The sequence below is a fragment of the Strigops habroptila genome, chromosome 9, assembly GCF_004027225.2.
Source record: "Strigops habroptila isolate Jane chromosome 9, bStrHab1.2.pri, whole genome shotgun sequence".
NCBI classification, from domain to species: Eukaryota; Metazoa; Chordata; class Aves; order Psittaciformes; family Psittacidae; genus Strigops; species Strigops habroptila.
This window is the reverse complement of record NC_044285.2, coordinates 3,521,230-3,540,566: the sequence shown is the minus strand read 5'-3', so window position 1 is coordinate 3,540,566 and position 19,337 is coordinate 3,521,230. Positions and strand designations below refer to the sequence as shown.

General features: G+C 37.3%; 1 protein-coding gene across 2 annotated transcripts in view; it reads left to right on the top strand.

The window, feature by feature from the left end:
- Positions 1–16,984, top strand: part of ASB7 (ankyrin repeat and SOCS box containing 7) — a 30,378-nt gene extending 13,394 nt beyond the window's left edge. For both annotated transcript variants that reach the window (XM_030497747.1, XM_030497748.1), the window contains 2 exons: positions 2,486–3,091; positions 13,158–16,984. In XM_030497747.1, the coding sequence (XP_030353607.1) occupies positions 2,486–3,091; positions 13,158–13,297 (746 nt within the window). In that variant the 3' untranslated portion in view covers positions 13,298–16,984. The remainder of the gene's footprint in view (positions 1–2,485; positions 3,092–13,157) is intronic.
- Positions 16,985–19,337: the final 2,353 nt, after the last annotated feature.

The window sequence follows — 19,337 nt, the reverse complement described above, 5'->3', positions numbered from 1 at the left end:
ATTAGCTCACTAGAAGCCTATAATCTTGACGGGAAATACAATATATTTATCATGAGGTTTTACTGTTGGGTTCACTTTTGGAAGGTTAGTTGTTTGTGTTCCTTGCTTGCCCAACTGAGAGACTTATTTTCTTATTCTTGTTGAGAGACTTCTCTTGCATGACTTAAGGGTTTTCTTGGTTCACTTTAGTGGTAAAAAGCAATGTCTCTTTTCCATTATGTCCATCTTTCTCCTTAATTCTGCCTCTCCGAATGTATCATCCCTTTGATCTTAATTCTCATGCCTATGCTTCTCACTTTATTTATCACCCGTCAGGAGATAATGTAGAATAGTCTGAGCACTATGAAGAAGGAGACCCTGGGAGCAGCAAGTGCCACTTTGAAAGATTATCTGTCTGTAATGACTTGATGGGTTGTACTGATTCTCTGCTATATTTTGGACATCATCAGAGTGCAGGTTAGGAACCACCTATTCAGTCACTGACTTCATTTTCCTGCCAACCTGTGGATGCATCATCCATTACTTTAACTCAGGTTAGTGTAACTTTACAGGGCGCTGAAACTTCTGCTGTTTGCAGAAGATGAGGAAGGCTGTCACTACTAAGGGACTAAACTTGCCTTAGCATTTCTGTTATTTCTAGGTTCCTATTGTATACACTAGAGGCAGTTCTCATGTTTTATTTCTCTGTGTAGTCAGGCTGCATTAGTTTGTATATCGAATTTTTGTTTGTCATCTTCCCCTCAATCTTTACGTTTTAAAAAACCCTTAAAATTGCTGGATTACCTTTGCAGCTGTATTCTGTGCTCTTTTTTGCCAGTCCTTTTATTTTGGTATGATGTCTCTCTTGGGATGTTATTTGGATATGGTCACAGTAGGTCCATATTGAGAAGCCTATTCCTGTTTTGTGTTAACACCTTTGTGTGTTCAGATGTATTCAGACTAAACTGGCTTGCAATATGTATTGTATTCTGAACTTAACTTACAGCAGGTCTGAATTTTGAGATGAAAATTGGTGTCTCTCGCCCTGTTCCTCTCTCCTGTTTGAGCGTGATGGCAACTGAGCAGAAAACTGCCCTTTCTATGTGGTACAGGAGAGCAAGAGCTCCTCTTAAGCAGTGTGTGTGAGCACTGGGTGTTTGTAGCCTTCAGCCAAGTTTGTTTTAAACCTGTGTGATCACAATGTCCTACTCTCTCTCCCACCCTCCTGAGACTGCTGCTTTCCTTCTAAACGTGGTATGTATAGATGAGGAAATGACAAAGAATTCGGTGTGCCAGGATGCAAGGATGGAGCTGTCAAGGTTATGGAAGGTGGAAAGACACCCTTACACTTGTCTGCTCTTACAGACGATGTGCTTTGTGCACAAATGTGTGATTACAGAGCAGATAACAGAGGCAAGTGTGAAGGACAGACACCAGCAGTTTTTTCAATAGATACACAGGAATGTTGAGAACATGTCAACTTAAGGCTAGCATCTTGTACAGGTAATATCTCTTTTTACCAGCTGGGAAACTTAGGAAGGTACCTCAAACTTCCAAATGGTAGTTTGTACCTTTTAGCATCCAACAGGCAGCATATGGTGGAAGGAGAAACCTCACAGCCTGGCTTGTTCTCTAGCTGAGGTGATGAGGCAGGCATCTTTCTTTGGTAATTAATTTGGTACAGGAAATAGGTACTTGCTTTACAAGGTGTCCTGAGGAAATTAAGTAAATTGATTATTTTAATTTTAAAATTCATAAATCAGACTGAGTTTTTGTGCTATGGAGGGGGGATAAAAGTATCTGTGTAATCACTTGTATTCTGCGCTAACATTTTTTCCTGACTCTTTCCATACGTGATTGCTTACATTCTTGTAAAATCTTAAATTTTTGTAAAACTCTAAATTCAGAACAGATTCATCATCTGTAAAAACAGACTTTATCAAGATAATCTAAAATAACATATATCTTACATGCTTTGGAAATCCTGCAGACCACAGAGAAACATTTTACCTAATGCAGTATTACACCCTAAAAACAATACAATGCTGCCAGACCACAAAACATCCGCAGTTTGGGACAGCAGATGTTTCTACACATGCTTCTTTTTAAGACCAAGAAGCAGCACAAGGGAAAATTAAAAAAAAAGTTGAATGTGGAGAAAGAAATGTAATATTGTAGAGCTGGAGGAAAACTGGATGGACAGAGATTTGAGTAGTTAGCCTAAGAGTGCTAGGAAGATGTGGAGAAGTATTTGTCAAATGGAAACGTGTATGTAAAAGAAAAAGGGGATTATATTTTTTTTTTTTTAATTCTTTCTTAAATATAATTTAAGTTTTTCTTTAAAATAGCATGTTCCTGAAAGCAAGAATTAGTTTGAAGTACAAAATAATCCTGTCACGCTATGCCTGAAAAGACTTAATACTCAACCCTTTGATTATTTCTTCTTTTGCAGCACTGGATTACTGTAATGCCTTCTAATTATTTTTTAATTTTATTTTAACTTCAGCTGATCCCACAGTTAAGGACTTAATTGGAGGCTTCACTGCTCTGCATTATGCAGCCATGCATGGCCGAGCGAGGATTGCACGCTTGATGTTGGAATCTGAATATAGAAGTGACATTATTAATGCAAAGAGCAACGATGGTTGGACTCCCCTCCATGTAGCAGCCCACTATGGCAGAGACTCATTTGTCAGGCTCCTGTTGGAGTTCAAGGCTGAGGTTGATCCGCTCAGTGATAAAGGTACTACACCACTTCAGCTGGCCATTATCCGAGAGAGGTCAAGCTGTGTGAAAATCCTTCTGGATCACAATGCCAACATCGACATTCAAAATGGTTTCCTGTTACGATACGCTGTGATCAAAAGCAATCACTCTTACTGCCGAATGTTCCTTCAGAGAGGGGCGGATACAAACTTGGGTCGCTTGGAAGATGGACAGACACCCTTACACTTGTCTGCTCTTAGAGATGATGTGCTTTGTGCACAAATGTTGTATAATTACGGAGCAGACACTAACACAAGGAACTATGAAGGACAGACCCCACTGGCTGTTTCAATAAGTATTTCTGGAAGTAGCCGACCCTGTCTGGATTTCTTACAAGAAGTGACAAGTATGTATGTAAGAGAAGTTAATCACAGGACACAATGTCCTCTAAAAGCCTTCTTTGAATTTAGCCCCAGAAAAAAAATGCTTCCTCTCTGCCCCTTGATGCTATTTAAATGCACTAGAAAATTTCTGGGAAGGTGAAGGGATTGTGATACTGGGAATCTCTTGCTCGGCAAAGGTGCTAATGTTAAGTATATTCGGTTTAAATTAGTTTTGTTTAAATATCTACAGGAAGCATTCATTTTAAAAAAGTGAACTGTAAAATCTCGTTTTGAGAATGGCCTTAGCACTTCAGATGTTTGGGGTCTGGGGCTTTGTTTTGTTGTTTGTTTAGGGTTTTTTTAGCGTCTTTTGCTTTTTCTTGTTTTAATTGCCATGCAAGTACTCTGCAGTTGCTGGCTTTTTTCATCTGGCACTACAGCTAGGGCAGAAAAGAGCTTTTACTGCTTTGTGCTCTCCCACATTCTCTCTCCTTCCCTCCCCTCAACCAGACAACAACGTGGCTTAGTTCAACTTGAAGGGGTTTCCTGTGCTGTGTAGCTTGGATTTGATTTTTGTGGATGTCTTTGAAATATGAAAGAGATTTTAACTCGTCATGACTTCTGGTATTTAAAGAGAGTATTGGGCTTCTAATATTCTGGTCGCTTTTGATTATTGGGTTTCTGTGTGCTATATACTGGAAGCTTTCTCTCATTCAGCATAGAATGCTATAATAGTGTTTCATAATTATAAAATTGAGTAAAGCATTTAAGAATTGCTGACGAGGAGTTTGCTAATTCAAACATGTTAAGGTGGCTGGATAAATTATCTAACTAAGCTGATCTTTGCATTACAGAGAATAGGGTATTTCATACGTCCTTTTTCTACCCTACAGTTCCTTTTATTTTTTTGGATGCAGTAGTTTTATATGACAATTAAGTAACTTATATAGTCTGCAAAGAAACTGAAATCTAGTGTGGGCTGGGGGTGAATCAGCTGAGATCTGTTGGCAGTAGCTGACACAAGCATTTGGAATTTCATTTTTGTCTTCATGATTTGTGTTGTTATTTTTGCTCTTGTCTGAAATCTAAAGAGAATTTTTGGAAAGGTCGAAGCTGATATTAAGAAATACAAGTAACTCAGAGATTTTATTTTTATCTGCCCTTTCTCATTCAGACACATCTCTCTGGTTTCCTTTTTGGGAGCCTCTCGCTATATAGTAGCACCATCAAGGTTATTAGTAGATGATATAATATCCAGACTTGCAATTTTTCAGTCTTAGGACACATCAGTGAGTGTGAAGTCTTAGACTGCTTCCATGTTGCCTCAATGTCTAAAGACTCATTCAGAAAGTTGGAAACTGGTACTGTAACTTGCTTTGCAGATTCCATATCTTTAAGGGTTTAATGTGAAGTGAAAAGTAAATTCTGCTACGAAATAGTAGCTTAAATTTGTGGCCAGTGTAACACTGCTGGAACTATCCCAGTTTTGTGCTGATGGAGGGAGTACTGGGAAAGCAGGGAGGACTAGTGCTGACAAAAACACTTGAGCTTCCTGCATCTGAGCAAAGTTATTATGAATATATGTTTACAAACAGCTATAAACAGACTCTGCTGCCCTTATTATAAATATCCAAACACTGTCTTCCATAGTATTTATGAATAATCACTTTAATAAGGTGGCGTAGGAGAGATTAAATGGATAAAGAGCGAGCTGGGATTTTGGAGTTCCCAGTTAGATCAGACTGCATACAGGAATTGTTGGGATCTCGTGCTGTAGCACTTCGGGGAAGAATCTTGTTCCTTAGTCTATTGCAATATGTATTTACTAGAAGAAAAACTTACAACATTTTGAGAGAATTCATGTAGTGGAAGTTTTCCTGAAACTACCTCTTGTGGTTGGTGACAGTGCCCCCGTTGTAGGACTTAACGGGAATTCCTACTTTGTTTATTTGACTGAGTGCTTAATGTAGAAATCCGTAGCTGTAAGTTTTATATGTGCACCCAAAGTTTTGAAGAGTATGTTTGATAGTAAAATTGGAATTAGTTTTTACTTTGCAGTAGGTTTGAATTGTTAAGCTTAAAGATTAATATGTGAATTATCAAAGAACTATCAAACTGATCTGTGTCTTCAAGTGAAAGCAGTCACGTGCTTCATATAAATGGGATACTGTTTAGCAATCTACATGTAAGATGTAAGTAGCTATTTGGTTTTTATACTTGGAAAACGTATTTGTACAGTTTCAGTTCCTCAGAAAAGATCATATATGAATTTCTTTTTGGTTTGTTAGGTATTGTAATCTGTAATAATCGCAGCCTTTAGCCTAGGTCCCTGGTTGTGAATAACAGCCAAGAAACCAAGCTCTCAGAAATAACTCAATATTGACCCTGAAAGTCTGCAAGAAGATGTGGGATTTGGGGATTTGACCTGAAGGGTCTGATATTCTTCCTGGTTACAGGTAGAGATTCCTTTGCTCCTAGAATAATTCCACGAGGAAGGAAGTTATTCTGAAGTTGTGTCTCTGTACTTAAGCACAAAGCTGGAAGTTAGGAACAACAAAGTTTTTCATTATGAGTCTGCTGTTGGACTTTAGACAGTCACGTATTGTTTTCCCCCCCTCTTTTACAATACAAAAATGAGTAAAGTCAACCTGTGAAAAAACAATATTAAGATGAAAATTGCTCAATAATTTTGTTAATCACCTTCCTTTCCCTTATCTGTATTCCGCTTTCCTACTCCAAAAAATGTTTATTGGCAACCACCATCGTGCCTGAGATCATCTAATAGAGTTGTTTTGGAGTGTTTCAGTTGTATGAGATCTGAACCTGCCTCTCAGGACCATCAGTGGTTTAAGTTTGGAATACCTTAATGCAAAATTAAGAGATGCATGTATGTAGTATATAGGAAGATAGAGATACATATAGGCATTTTCTGGTTTTTGGTAGTGTGTATGTCTGCAGAATTAACATGTGCAATTACAGTCCTGGATGGAATGATTTATGCTGAAGTTGAATGAGATCTGAGAATATTAAAACTTGAAAGTGTTAGAGGTAGGAAAAAAATGCAAGTGTTGGAAAAATAGTTAAAGGTTTAAATAAGCTTTCAAGTACTAGAAATTCAATTATGGTCTCCAAAAGGGAAATAGAAAAAGTTTGAATGCTTCCCCCTCCTCATAGCTCTTATTTGATTTAATCACTGGTCAGATAAGATAGCAGACAAGAGAGTCTGTGACTGGCTGTGCAGGTTGCTTGTCTGTGTCAAGGCTAATAGCAAAGTAAATGGATATGGCTGCAGCAGTGTAATGTGGCGTGTGTGTTAACAGGTATCAGAGAATAATTTCAGATCTGGAACAAGATCTAAAGGTCATCAAATGAATTAAATTACAAATATTTCATCTATGTTCTTTTTTTTTTAATAAATTTTCAAAGGGCAAATCTTTGGCTTTGACTAGGGAGTATAACTTTGTGTTGAGATTTATATAGCACTGTAAATATGCAGAAAAACTTAGACAAAGGTCCTGCTAAGGAAATCCTTATATATTCTTTGTCTCTATCCTTTTGCTAAATAAAGGTAACTTTTCACTAGGATTTTTTTTTTTAACTGGAAGAACATTTTAAAAAAGGGTCTCTATATAGTTTAAACTTTTATGACACAAAAGTGTCATAGCAAATTAAGTAGATTTTTATGTATTGTATTATATGTCGATAATTGCAAAGGAAACAGTATCTTCGTGTTTGTTATAACATAGAAGAAGTTTGCTGGAATTGCAAGCTTGGGCTGCTTGCTTCCTTGATGCTGCTGGAAATCTTGCACTAATGAATGTGGTCTGCTTTGTCGTCCTGAGTTACGCAGGGAACTAGGGTAAGAGGCTTGTTTTACAGTGTTCGTTTTGGCTGGATCAGTGATAAACAAATACTGTCTGAATCATGACTGCTTTCTGCACATTGCAGGTATCTATTTCCTAAAGGCCAGTATCATTTTTTTATACCTTTATAAAAAGACATAGCTCAATCTTTTTTCTTTCTAGAAAGAGGGAATAGTTGTTTTAACTCTCAGAATCACCTAGTGTGATACTGAAAAGTGTAGCTACTAACTCAGAGTACAGTTGACTGTTTGTGTTAAGCAGTTGAATTTTTGTATAGCTTTATACAGTTGTATAATTTGGAAGAGTTTTTTGAAGAGGCCTATGTAAAAAAAAAAAGCATATTTTATATATATGTTTTAATTTTTAGCTGTGGCATCTAAGATGTAACCACCCTCCACTCCCATGTGCGCACACGTGCTGTACTCTTATAAGAATAGTGTAAAAGTGCATCTTCAGCCTGTTGTTTGTTCAGAGCACTCTACTTACTGTCTTCTATAAATAGGTAAACATTCTGGGATTGAAATCCTTAGCTGAATTTCCACAGCAATTTCAGTAAGTCTGAATTTATAGAAACATTACAAAGTATTTTAAGAAAGTAATCTTACACCAGCATATTCAAATCTTAATTTCATTGCTAAATACACCTGTTATACTTAACATTGAGCTTTACTGGCATTCTGCCTTTCCGTATATAGACTTTCAGTCCAAAATACACTCCTCCTTGGTACATATTTTCTGTGCCAGATATATCGAAATTTAATAGACATCTAAAACTCACTGTGGAGAATTATTTTTCAAAAAGCAATGAAAACATACTTCAAGCTCAGTTATTCTAGCAGAGGCATACTCAACACAAAATTAAACTAGAATTTTTGAAACAACTTCTATGATATCCAGTAAAAAACAATTAAAAGCTCTTTGTCCTCTTGAGCTAGATACCTGTTCAAGGAGTTTGTTCACTTTCTCAATGAACACTGTAGTTCTCTTTCTCTCTAAATTCAGCCCTTCATATCTTATATTAATATTTCAGGCCTCTGGATTCTTGACACTAGCTTTTTCTGTTATCCTGCTGCCCTTTTTTACAGAGTACAAGACGATGCATTTCTTAAACTCTTAAACCTACTCCTATTCCAGTGAATTCCCGTTGAGCTCAGCACAGCCATGTACTAGGTGATCGCACCTTTTCAGTCCCATCCTGTTTGTGCAGCCCCTTCAATGTGTTTCTCAGCTGATGGGTGTGAGTTTCCAATTGATAAGTTCAATTATATTTTTGAAATACACACCACAGAAAAAAGCCAGCAAAATCATAACTAAATTTAATTGCTGGCATTAGCTGAGTTCCTTCACAGTTGTGAAATAAGGGATGGATTCTATAGTTAGCTGTGGATATAAGTACTTATTCTGATACTCAAGAGGAACTGAGCTCCTGCCAGCCATACATCAGCCTGGTTTAAACTTTGTTTTTGATGTTTCACAAAACTTTTATTTTTAAGTTTCCTTCGTAGCAAAAAGGAAACTACCAAATGGTTTCTTGCGACTGCTTTCAGCCTTTCAAAATTCCCAGGGGAAGCAGAAGCTCAGTTTGAGAAATACCGCTGTAAGTTGTTCGGGGGTTTTTTTAGAGAAATCTATTAATATTTCAGAGAAAACTATGGGCAGCTTCTGAAATATGTCCCTAATGTTGTTTTTAATTTTTATACTTCTTCAGAAGCTGCCTATCTGCCTCAAACCAATGGCACTGATTTGTTTGCTTTTAAAAGTACTTTTTGGGTTGTTTTTTAGTAGGTAGAACAGTACATCAGAGAGGATTTTCTTGCAGCCTACAAGTGTATTAATTTCAGTCATCCTAGGTTTTCTCCTGGGTGACAGAATAGGTCAGTTCATGATTTTTGCTTTGTGCAGGTGCTCTGTATCTTCAGTGGAGGACACTGGTATGGATTCTTCCTTTCCATCTTTACGTTTTTGCTTAAAACTGGGTGAGAGTCTCTAAAAATCAGTGTTGTCAGAGGTGTGAGATCTAATATTATATCTTAATCATCTTTAAATAGAGAACTATTAAGGGAGTGTTTTATTTCTTGGGGAGCATGGTCTGCATAGGAAAAATGGGCAGGCACAGTCTAAATGCGTGAGCTGTGGGGCAGTTATAATGATGACATTGGTATAGGTAGTAAATCCTAAATGTAAGTTTTGTCTGTCCATGGGATTGAGTAGCAAACTGCCAGATAGAATTGCAGAAAAAACTTGAAACTTGAAACTTCAAAAAGGAACTGAGTATTGAGTGGGAATTCAGGATTAATTGTAATAATTTCTTGCTGTTAAAACATGCATAATTTTTTCCCCTTTGCTTTACCAGCCAAGGCCAATCTATTAATCATAATGAACTAAGCCTTTTAAAATAATTATTAATTACTTAAGGGGAATAAAAAAGCAGCTCAGGAACTTACTTTGTTAGCAGTTGGAGAACTGAGTTAGGAAAATGTTTAAATTTTATGTATACTGAAGTCTGCTGCTTCTAGAGGGAAAAGATCAAAAGGCAATTCCTCTTTATTTTGTAACTTGATGGTTTACATTTCTTCTCTTTGAAAGAAACTTTTCTGTCATGTTTGGGAAACTATACATAAGAGGTGCATTGGTGGGAATTTCTGCTTTCCTTTACAGCACGTAGCACAAGCTGTGGAAGACAAAAAATGAACTGTACATCTCTTTTTTCCTACAATTAATAATTTTAATTTCTTTGATTATCCCTCTAAAGCTTGCAAAATACTACAACAGCAGCAGGTATTTGCTGCCCTGATGGTAACTCGGGATATGTAACAGCCCAACAATAAACCTGCTCCAGAATAACCATCACCAAGGTGTCCCTTTGAGGTGGGATCAGGGATGTGTTGGGGCTTTTTTTAAGGTGATCAGTAGTTTTATGTGTCTGTTTTGCATGATACTGGTAATTGGGTCAATCTTACCTTTATATTTGTGGGGGTTTTCTGTTTCTTTCATCTTTAATTCTCTTCCTTTCTAGCTTACTTGCCTAAATAACTTTCCAAACTTGTGATGTGGGATATAACCAAAGTTGCTAATTCCTAATCGTTTTTAAGCAGGACTTTATTCATCATTTAACTTGTCGTACTTTGCCAAATTACTAATAACATTTTTCATTTGCCAAACTAAGGTTCACTGACATCGCTCTGTAATCCTTTATTTTTTTCCTTTTTCATTCAGATGCAACCAAGAATGAGTAAGTGTTCCAGACACCGTTTCTAATAAATCACAAATGCATTAATAACCCTGGAATTTGCAAGACGTGACCTAAGACACTAACAGCCACTAGATGTAGCAACTGGTGCTTAACACTGGAAATGTCCATTGTTAACACATTCCCAGAAAATATTTTTGGGCTTATCAGGGGAAAATGTCATACATTTGATAATCAGGTCTTTTTGAATTAACTGATGACCAATTTCTTCTGGGTGTTTTAAGTTGTCTGTTCCATTTTGTTCTCAAAAAACCCCGCAGGATGTTAATTAAAAGGCATTAATTTCTGAAACCAGAAATCAGTGTCTCATTGCTGTATTATTGTACTCTACTACAGAAAATAGAGCTCTGTAGTCCTCTATACCCTCTAAGGCTGGTGTTTGCAGTTAACTTTAGAAATGGTGCATCCTCTCTGAACGCTGTTTGCATTTACATTTAAAGCATTAGAACTATTTCTTTATCACCATAAAGATTCCTCTGTTTGGTTTCTTTCCAAAAGTTACTTTTCTTTCCCTGAAGCTTGAGCATTCAGCTGTTGTCCAAGTTGTATAAATTCATTCCTTCAGGTGGAATAAAGAAAGTTGCTAAGAAGAAACCACCAGTGAACAAAGTAACTAAGGATCTGTATTCTAAGTCACAGCCGAAGGATATAATTAAAACTCAATTTACATTTAGATATTGTGGTGATAAGTATAATAAAAGTATTTTAAACTTATATAAAGGAAACTCAAATTTTCATCTTCTTAATCTCAAATCTAATTTCTTTAAAAACAGGCCGAGACTATTTTCATGCATTACTTCTGCTAGCTTACCTCGGATAATTTTAGTGCTTAAGATAAATCCCAGTGTATACCTGTCTGTCAGCCCATTTCTATAGAAAAACCTGGGGTGGGGGGGGGGGGAAGAGGAGGAACTCACTAAAAGGGTAACTGAAACCGTGTACAAAATGCCCAAAGTAGAAAACAGGAAATAGTTTCATAATGTCTTTACTCTGTGCTTACCATGGAAGTTTAATAAACTCATAATGTCAATGTCTATTTAGCTGATAGAAGGTTTGTTGCTCAGCTAGGAGGGGGATGGAAGAAGGGACAGGCTTCAGAGCCAGCTCTGGGGCTGGCTTGGGAGAGAAAAACCCTCTCGTCTCCTCTGCACAGGCTGGTGCCCAGTGAGCTGACAGCATCCTACTGTCCACCATAAGGACAGTGTTGAGCCCTGTGCAGAAGGTGTTTCTTCTTTCACAAATGTTCTGCTTAATCGGTGGCAGCTCAGGAAAGCTAATTGGAAATGTCCATCTAAGTTATTTGAGGTTGCTTTTGTTGTTTTGTGCTGCTTTTTAAAGAAATGATTGATCCAAGCACCAGCTCAGTAAAATCATCATGCCTTTCTTTGCAAAAGCAAGCACTGTCTTTTACCATTATCAATTATACAGATTATAGCGTATATAGCAACAGATTATTTTGATAACCAGCGTAAGCACCTACATTGTTTGTGGAGTATTTTGACTCAGACAGCCATTGGGTGCTGTAACTGTGTAAGCCTCTGGTTTATTTTGTTTCTTCAGGCCATGACACAGTTAAGGAAATGATCAAACTATTGATTAGCACAGCTTCGATGTGTTCTTGGGATCATTTCCAAAAAGATATAGCAGAATGAGGAAGAAGCACAAAGGCAGGCAGCTGGTTTGGTCAGAGATTTGTAGTGGTTTCCATGGTGGGAGGTTATTAAATAAAGTCTTCAGCTTTGGAAGGAGGTACTGAGCATGAGCGGAGCATGGAGATTAATATAAAGGTATGTAAAATCATGACTGGCATGAGAACAATTATTTGGGGGGTTTTTATAACTCCAAGAATGGTAGGCATGCAACAAGGCCATCAGGAAGCAGATCTAAAATAAATAAAAGCACTTTGTAGTTTTCCAGCCAACGCCTAATTATATTGTGAAATTTGTTGCCACAGGATGTTTTGGATACTGAAAGTATGAATGGGTTCAAAAAGCGTAAGACAGATTTACAGAGGACAGGCCATTCGCAGCTATTAAAGACACGGATCTCTGTGCAGTCTCTGGTGTAGGAAGGCCCAAAGGCCCCGGTGCTGAAAGCTGGAAGGGTAAACTGGGACAGGATTTCTCAATGTCTGTTGCTTTGCTCTTTTTTATTTCTTTCTTTCTTCATTGGGATCCATTGCTGGCTACGTTCAAATGCAGATTATCCTTTCTTACATTATTTTGCATGGGGGGAACAGTTTTTCAAGGTGCTTGAGTTTGAAGAGTTTCCTGTTAAGAATGAGCTTGAAAGAAGAACTGATTATTTTGGCAAATCCTTGCCAGAAATTCTGAAGTTCGCGTGCTGTCAGTAAAGCTTTTCCTCTCTGGACAGTGGTTAACTCAGATTTTCATTTCTTTCTTTGATGAAGTTGTGGCTGCATCCAAAGCCTAAAGACTTTGTCTTCTCATTAGAAGGGGAAAAAACAATCTTTAACTCTGCCACACGATCCTGAAATAACTTTTGTAAAGCCTTAGTCTCTAAGGAAACTGCTTAGTCCTGTTACAGTTGAACATAGAAGTTGTTGTCTTAATGTTTGAAAAGGATTGAGACTTAGGGTTTTTTCCCCCCCAGGTTACAAGAAAAGGGGTAGGAAAAAGGCTACAGAAAGTTAAATGGAGGAGTTACGGTGTTTTCTACAGTGCTAAAGCATATTTTGCCGCCTTATGGGAATCCTCAGATGGATAATGTCACTCTACACTGGCATCAGTAAAATTATGTGCATGTAAAAATATTTTTAGGATTCATCCCTTGATTTCATTGAATTATTGTTCATTAGAAAGGTATTAACTTCCACCCTTTTTCTCTTGTAACTTTTCCCTTCCCTTTGCCTCTTAGAAAACAGCAAACATCTGTGATTTTACTGAGTAAATGATCTCTTAAGGTATGTTTAAAATGTGATCATTTTACTTCTATGTGTTCCTTTTGTCTTTTCAGGACAGCCCAGGAACTTGCAAGATCTATGCCGAATTAAAATCCGTCAGTGTATAGGCCTTCAAAACCTAAAACTACTTGATGAACTACCCATTGCCAAGGTCATGAAAGACTACTTAAAACACAAATTTGATGATATCTGATATCCATGAAGAGAAGAACTCTGAGCAAGATTAGTTATATTCCAGATACTGAAGAGGCTTGTTGCCTTGCACAAAGTATATCCTATGCAAATTCTGATTTTTCTGTGAAGTCAGAAGGCAGGTATACACTTCCTTGGGTTTTTTATACCACACGCTAGAAGGTCTTAATTTTTGGTTTCTTGGTCCAAGTTTACAAGGTCCAAGCTTTCTATACAATATTACATTTTAAAGATTGCTGTTGGGTTTCTTTTTTGTTTGTTTGTTTTCACATTAAGTGTGCAGACTTGCAGTGGAGATGGAAGGAAGCCTCTCAAGGGAAGTGGTTGGTTTGAATTGGCATGCTGAGCAATTATTCAGGCAAACAAAGTTTGGAAATCAAGGCACCAGTCCTGCAGAAGGATACCAATAGAAAGACCTTCAGAGCCCTGTTGTTTGTTTGGAGTCCTGTCTCTGCCAGGGTATGCATCTTTGCAGGACAGAGGGAAGAGTTCATAATCAACATGTCCTAGGGTACTGTACGAGTATGATTTGGAAATTAAAGGAAAAATGCGGTTACCCTATTCAATTGAGGGTCTATACATTGGCTCTTTTTATATTATTCTTTTCCTAATTACTGTAGTTGGTTGGAATGCCCATAAAATTCAGGCCCTCTTCTTTCCTGACATTCCCTGTTAAATGGGTGGCTGTTTGTAAGTCTAATTTTAGCAGTGACAGTACACTACAAAGAGGCATAGCCTCAGTGTTTTTTTACATTAACTTAAAAGTAAACAAATTTAGATTTTTTTTTTTTTTTAAGCCAATGTATTCTGTTACTCATACAGTGCCTCCTGTGCAATAATCTTTCTGATGTATTTTCCCTTTATGTGTGATTTCCTCCTCCCCACTATTCCTCATTTAGTCTCAGTGCATTACTTGTGAGAACAGGAACTGCTGCCTCGCTGTAGTGTTGATGTGACATTACAAGAGTGATGCAGCAGTTGCTGTTCATTATTACTCCCAAAATTTCATGAATGTATAACCTGCTTTATTTCACTTTCAGTTGAAATTTTATCTACGGGTTCTCAGTCAAATTGGGTCCACTCAGAAAAAAAAAAAAAAAAAAAGGGAAAAAATTGGCCAAACCCTTTTGTATCAAAAGCAGTGATGGATTTTTTTTTTTTTTTGGACTGCTCTGAAACTCTGAAATCCAGTTTGCTTCAGGTTAGAGAGTGGGAAGTGCACATGAGTTATGAAGATGCATTCTAAATGTGCATGAACAAGAAAAGCCCCATTCATATTGAAAGTTTAAACTTTGCAATTAATCTGAAAGCAGCAAATGAAAGGAACACTGAAATTTGGCTACTGAATGTGGTTTACATACGAGGTATAAAAAACATAATCTGTTAAACAGTTTTGTTTCTAATTATTAAAAAAAAAGTTCTTACTGTCAAAAATAGATGGGGCCAAAATGTGCAGTTGATTCACTCTCTTTATTTCCAAGGGATGACAAAGTCATCGTAAGGTTCTTGCCAGTGTCATTTACTTGTGTTTTGCTCCAAAATAGCCTCTCTAATATCAGGAGTGCTTTTGTACCAGTTACACCAATGGAAGTGGGGAGATAAAAGGAACGGTGATGGCTTTTCATTTTAACACTGTCAGTTTCAAAATATTTAATATTAAAAATATGAAAAGCAAGGTGAAGCAGGTATATTATTTAACTGTGCTAGTTCCTTTTAATATCTTGTAACTCTGGACTGCAGTTCCTTGAGCACAAACCTTACCACTGCTAATGGATGCACCGGAACTATGGCAAGCAAGGAGGATTATCTCTCCCTATTGTGCCTGGCATTGCATCAGGTTTCCAAACAATAAGTGATTTCTGAGTTTCATGGCTCAGGATTGGTAATGGGATGTTGAACCTTTTTATCACCAACTTGTATCGGTTCAAGTCCAGCCTGCTTGAGCAGTGACCAAAAGTCATGTCTTAGCAGCATGAGCAAGGAAGGATGTCCAGCCTTAACACCGTGCAGTGTGTGTGGTGGTCACCTCTAGGCAGTAGAGCTTCGTAGTGCTTCCTCCACATTGTATGTAATGGTGGTGGCATTGTAGCAGGGACAACCTGAGAGGATGGGTGCCTGTGAGAGTGGGTGCATGATGGTGTCTATTGGCTCCCATTGAAGGAAGAAAGATCAGATTATGGTCTTTAAGCTCTCCAGTACTGAGACAGCACAGACATCGAGAATTGACTGGCAGGTTTTAAGCATGAATTTTTAGTTTTGTGACATGAGATCAGAACCTTAAAATTGCTTTGTTCTTAAAAAAGAAATTAGTATTGTTCACTACATTTGTAAGTTGGTCCAAACCAATGTCCTTCCCCACTGAATTTTTACAGTAATATTTTCTAAGGTAATCTAGAGTATATTTTAGTTGCAATCTATATTAAGGCAAATTATTTGTTTTGTCTGTTGCTGTGACTGAAGAAAATTATGGAAGACTTTGTTGGTAACAAGAATGCTATTTAATGAAGAAATGTGTAATTCCATTATTTATTGTTTGAGGTTTGTTTTTTGGTTATTTCTTTTAAGTAACTGACATCTAAAGGGAACACACGTACATTTCAGGCCAGTAAAAAGCCTTTCTTTTAAATTAATTTTCATCCTCTCCTCCCTGCCCAAGGTGGAGGGAAGCCCTCACCTTTTCTTACAATGCTAAGCCATCTCTTGCAGCTGGTTTCTCTGACCTTAATTCCACAAAGCACGGCAGCACTTGTGTGTGTCTGAACCTTCTGATAGTCCCATTCACTATCTGAAGTTCTACATGTGCTCGAGTGCGAGTGAAGTGTGATTATTCATTGATAATTCTCTCCAAAGTTCAATAACGGGGAATTTGGTCTTTTATTCTTTTAAATATTGTGCACAAATACTTCGAAGAACACACTGAACATTGCTTTTTATTCGGACTAGAATGTGGAAGGAGAAGTGCATAATATAGACTTGTTATGTAGCCTGGTTCCATTACCTTAAAATTCACAGTTGAAGACTTCATATTAAACCTTAAAAAATTGGCAAATACACCAAAGAATCAATATGAGTAAAAGACTCTGATCACTAACAAACTGCAAACCTCATCCTTTAAAACAAAACAGAAAGTTTCTGTAAATATTTATGTTTATAAATGTACAGCAGAGTAAGAGTGTTTTTTAGATTATTTAATTACCATATTTCTAAACTATTTACATTATAGACAATACTTGTTAGTTTGAACAACTCTTGAGTGGTTTTCTTTTTGTTGTTTTGTTTGGGGTTTGTTTGTTTTTCAAATTCATTATCACTCATGCTTGGAATAACTCTGGCTTCCTTGGGATAGCGTGGAAAAGTCAGTTTTCTGGCTCTTAGTTGGCAACCATAGGAGAACGCATCTGAACAAACTCATTGGATAAATACCCCAAGGCAAAAGAGAATATATAGCATGTTTACCTGGGTGGACCTGGGCTAGGTGGAAAAATTGGATCCTAACTTTCTCAGTTAAATCTGTCGAGAGGCCCCAGTGACATTGTGACAAGAGCAACTTGCGACCTGGCCACAAGTCTAGCTTCCATGCAGCGCTGCGTTATCAGTATCACACTGTATTTTGTTCTTCTTTTGCAATGTAAGTTTTTGCTTTGGGTCAGTTTGAATTTAAAAACAAAAAAGAAAAAACAAAGTTAAACCTGGTTATAAACTTTTTTTTTTCCTGTTTGTTTCTAATGTAATGCTTTAATAACATAATATCACTTTACACATTTTTCTCTCAGTGTTTGTCTCTTCAACTCCCTTTTCCCTTCTCCAATGCACATGATACTGGGAATGCATTTGGTACTCAAATTTGCCCCTGCAAATAGGAGTTCAGATGTCTCATGAATTGTAATGTGATATTTACCAGTAAATACGAGCATAGAAGTCACTCTAGAGCCAGACTTCAGAAGGGGGAACAAACTGGTCCTTCGCTATGAGTAGCTGGGGTTTCCCTGCTGAGATTCCAATGCAGCCACTTCAGGGTTCTGAAAGGTTCACCTCTCCTCAGGTTCATGTACTGAGATACAAATATGGACCAAATTTGGAGGTCATATTTTGCAGTTGAATCTATTTAGTGACTATTTTACTGCTAATAAAAGTTGAATAATGGGGATGTATATGCATATTCCTGGCACACAAATAGGAACTGGTAGCATTTGTTTTCAGTCATAAGTAATGTACAACCAAAAGTTGCAGTAAGGTTTTGGACCATAAAAATTTGGAGAGGAAGACTAGGTTTAAAGACATAACTGCTGAAGGGTAGGAGGGGAGAAAAAGTTGTTTTCATTGCTCAGTAGCAAACTACACAAACATCGCTGGGAGTACACACACTGTACAACAAAACAGTTGTTTTTAGAACTGTTGATGATGGTTACTAACAGATTGGCCAGTCTTCCAACTGGTGTATTTACTGAATGCTGTGTTAAAGACTTCGTTCCTGTTTATGTATCATATTTCCTGTCTGAGTGCTCACTTGTTAAGTTCAAAACAATTAGTGACTAATGCTACTTGAAAAAAACCCTGATTTACAAGCTGTTGACAATTGACCTGTTTAGAATGTCCAATCTTTCCATATATATTGGTATAAGTGTGCAATAAGGAAGCATAGTTATTTTATATGACAAAACAGTTTTTTGTTTTTTTGGTTTTTTTACTATAACGTATCTGAAAACCTTCGTTCCTTTGAAAGCAAAAGTAATGGAGTTGATGAAAATGAGGCTCTGCCATGTCTTACCCCTAACAGCCTGTACTGAAGCATTTGAATTCTCTTTGCTCTAGTCTCTTCCACTCAGCTTTGGTTGGGGCTGCCACCATGTCAAAGGTTTTATATTGTTCTTTGAAACTAGAATAGTATTGAAAGGCTAAAGTTTGTTCTTTTCCTCTATTACTGGCATATTAAATCTCCTCTGTATGATTTTACTCCTTATGTTATTAGCCAAAGTAAAGTTCAGCATGTGATTTAGTCCCATGACAATAAGAAACAAACCAGATATATACATTACTTCATGAAACCATGCTACCAGGAATACCTCAGCCAGTGCATTCCCCAGGGATCTACAACACGCAGCTGGAACAGGAAAAACTTGGGATGGAAAGCTGCATTGACTTTTATTGGGAAATCTCCAGCTGTCTCATGAAGAAGTCGGAACTCCAGCTGTTTCCTCCACATCTGGGATCTCTAATGCTGCTGACTGCTGTTTGTGAGGTCCCAGGTAAGTTTTGAATGTTGTTAAGGCTTGTCTTCATGTTTGCAGGAAGGATGCTTGAATAGCAAGCTTGTGGGCAGTAGGTTATACAAAGGTAAATGCTTTTAAGAGAAAATTTAAGTCTGTAAACAACCGAGGCACAGCAAAGAGCATCTATTCTTTGTTAAATACTGCAACATTGGCCATAATTCTTCTCTTCTGACTTGCAAAGGTAGTTTGTTTGCAGTCTTAGTACTCTCCAAATATATCAGAAGATATCTCCTCCTGTCACAAGTAAGTAAGAGTTAATGGAAATCTTGTGCTAGGTTCAGTCCTAATTTCTGACTTAATTGTAACTCCACTGAAGGTGGTGGTTACTCAACATTTAATCTAGTGTGAAAGAGCAAATAATTGATTTGGATGGCCAGCTTGCAGTCCTACTCCTTGCTTTATGGACTAATGAGGAGAGTATTTTTGGAACAGATTTGCTAAACGCTTTGTGTGGGAGTTGCTAACAGAGATTCTGTAGTTGGGGCCAAGTACATAAGCAACCAGTAGGCATTTTTTTTCACCCCTAAAAACATGCCCTGAGTTGTTCAAATGCTTTGCTATCTCGTCCTGAGACATTTCAGTTTAATTGTCCTTTTTGTATCCTGAGGAAGTTAAGATCCATTAAGTTTCCTTAACGTATCTGCCTATTCTCTTACGCAGCAGGTTCAAGTAGATCTGCAATGAAATGTGAACTCAATTCTATTTTAAAGATTTGATTTTAAAGCCATTATAGATTAAATCTTACATGTCAGTCCTACAGCAGGTTCTTCT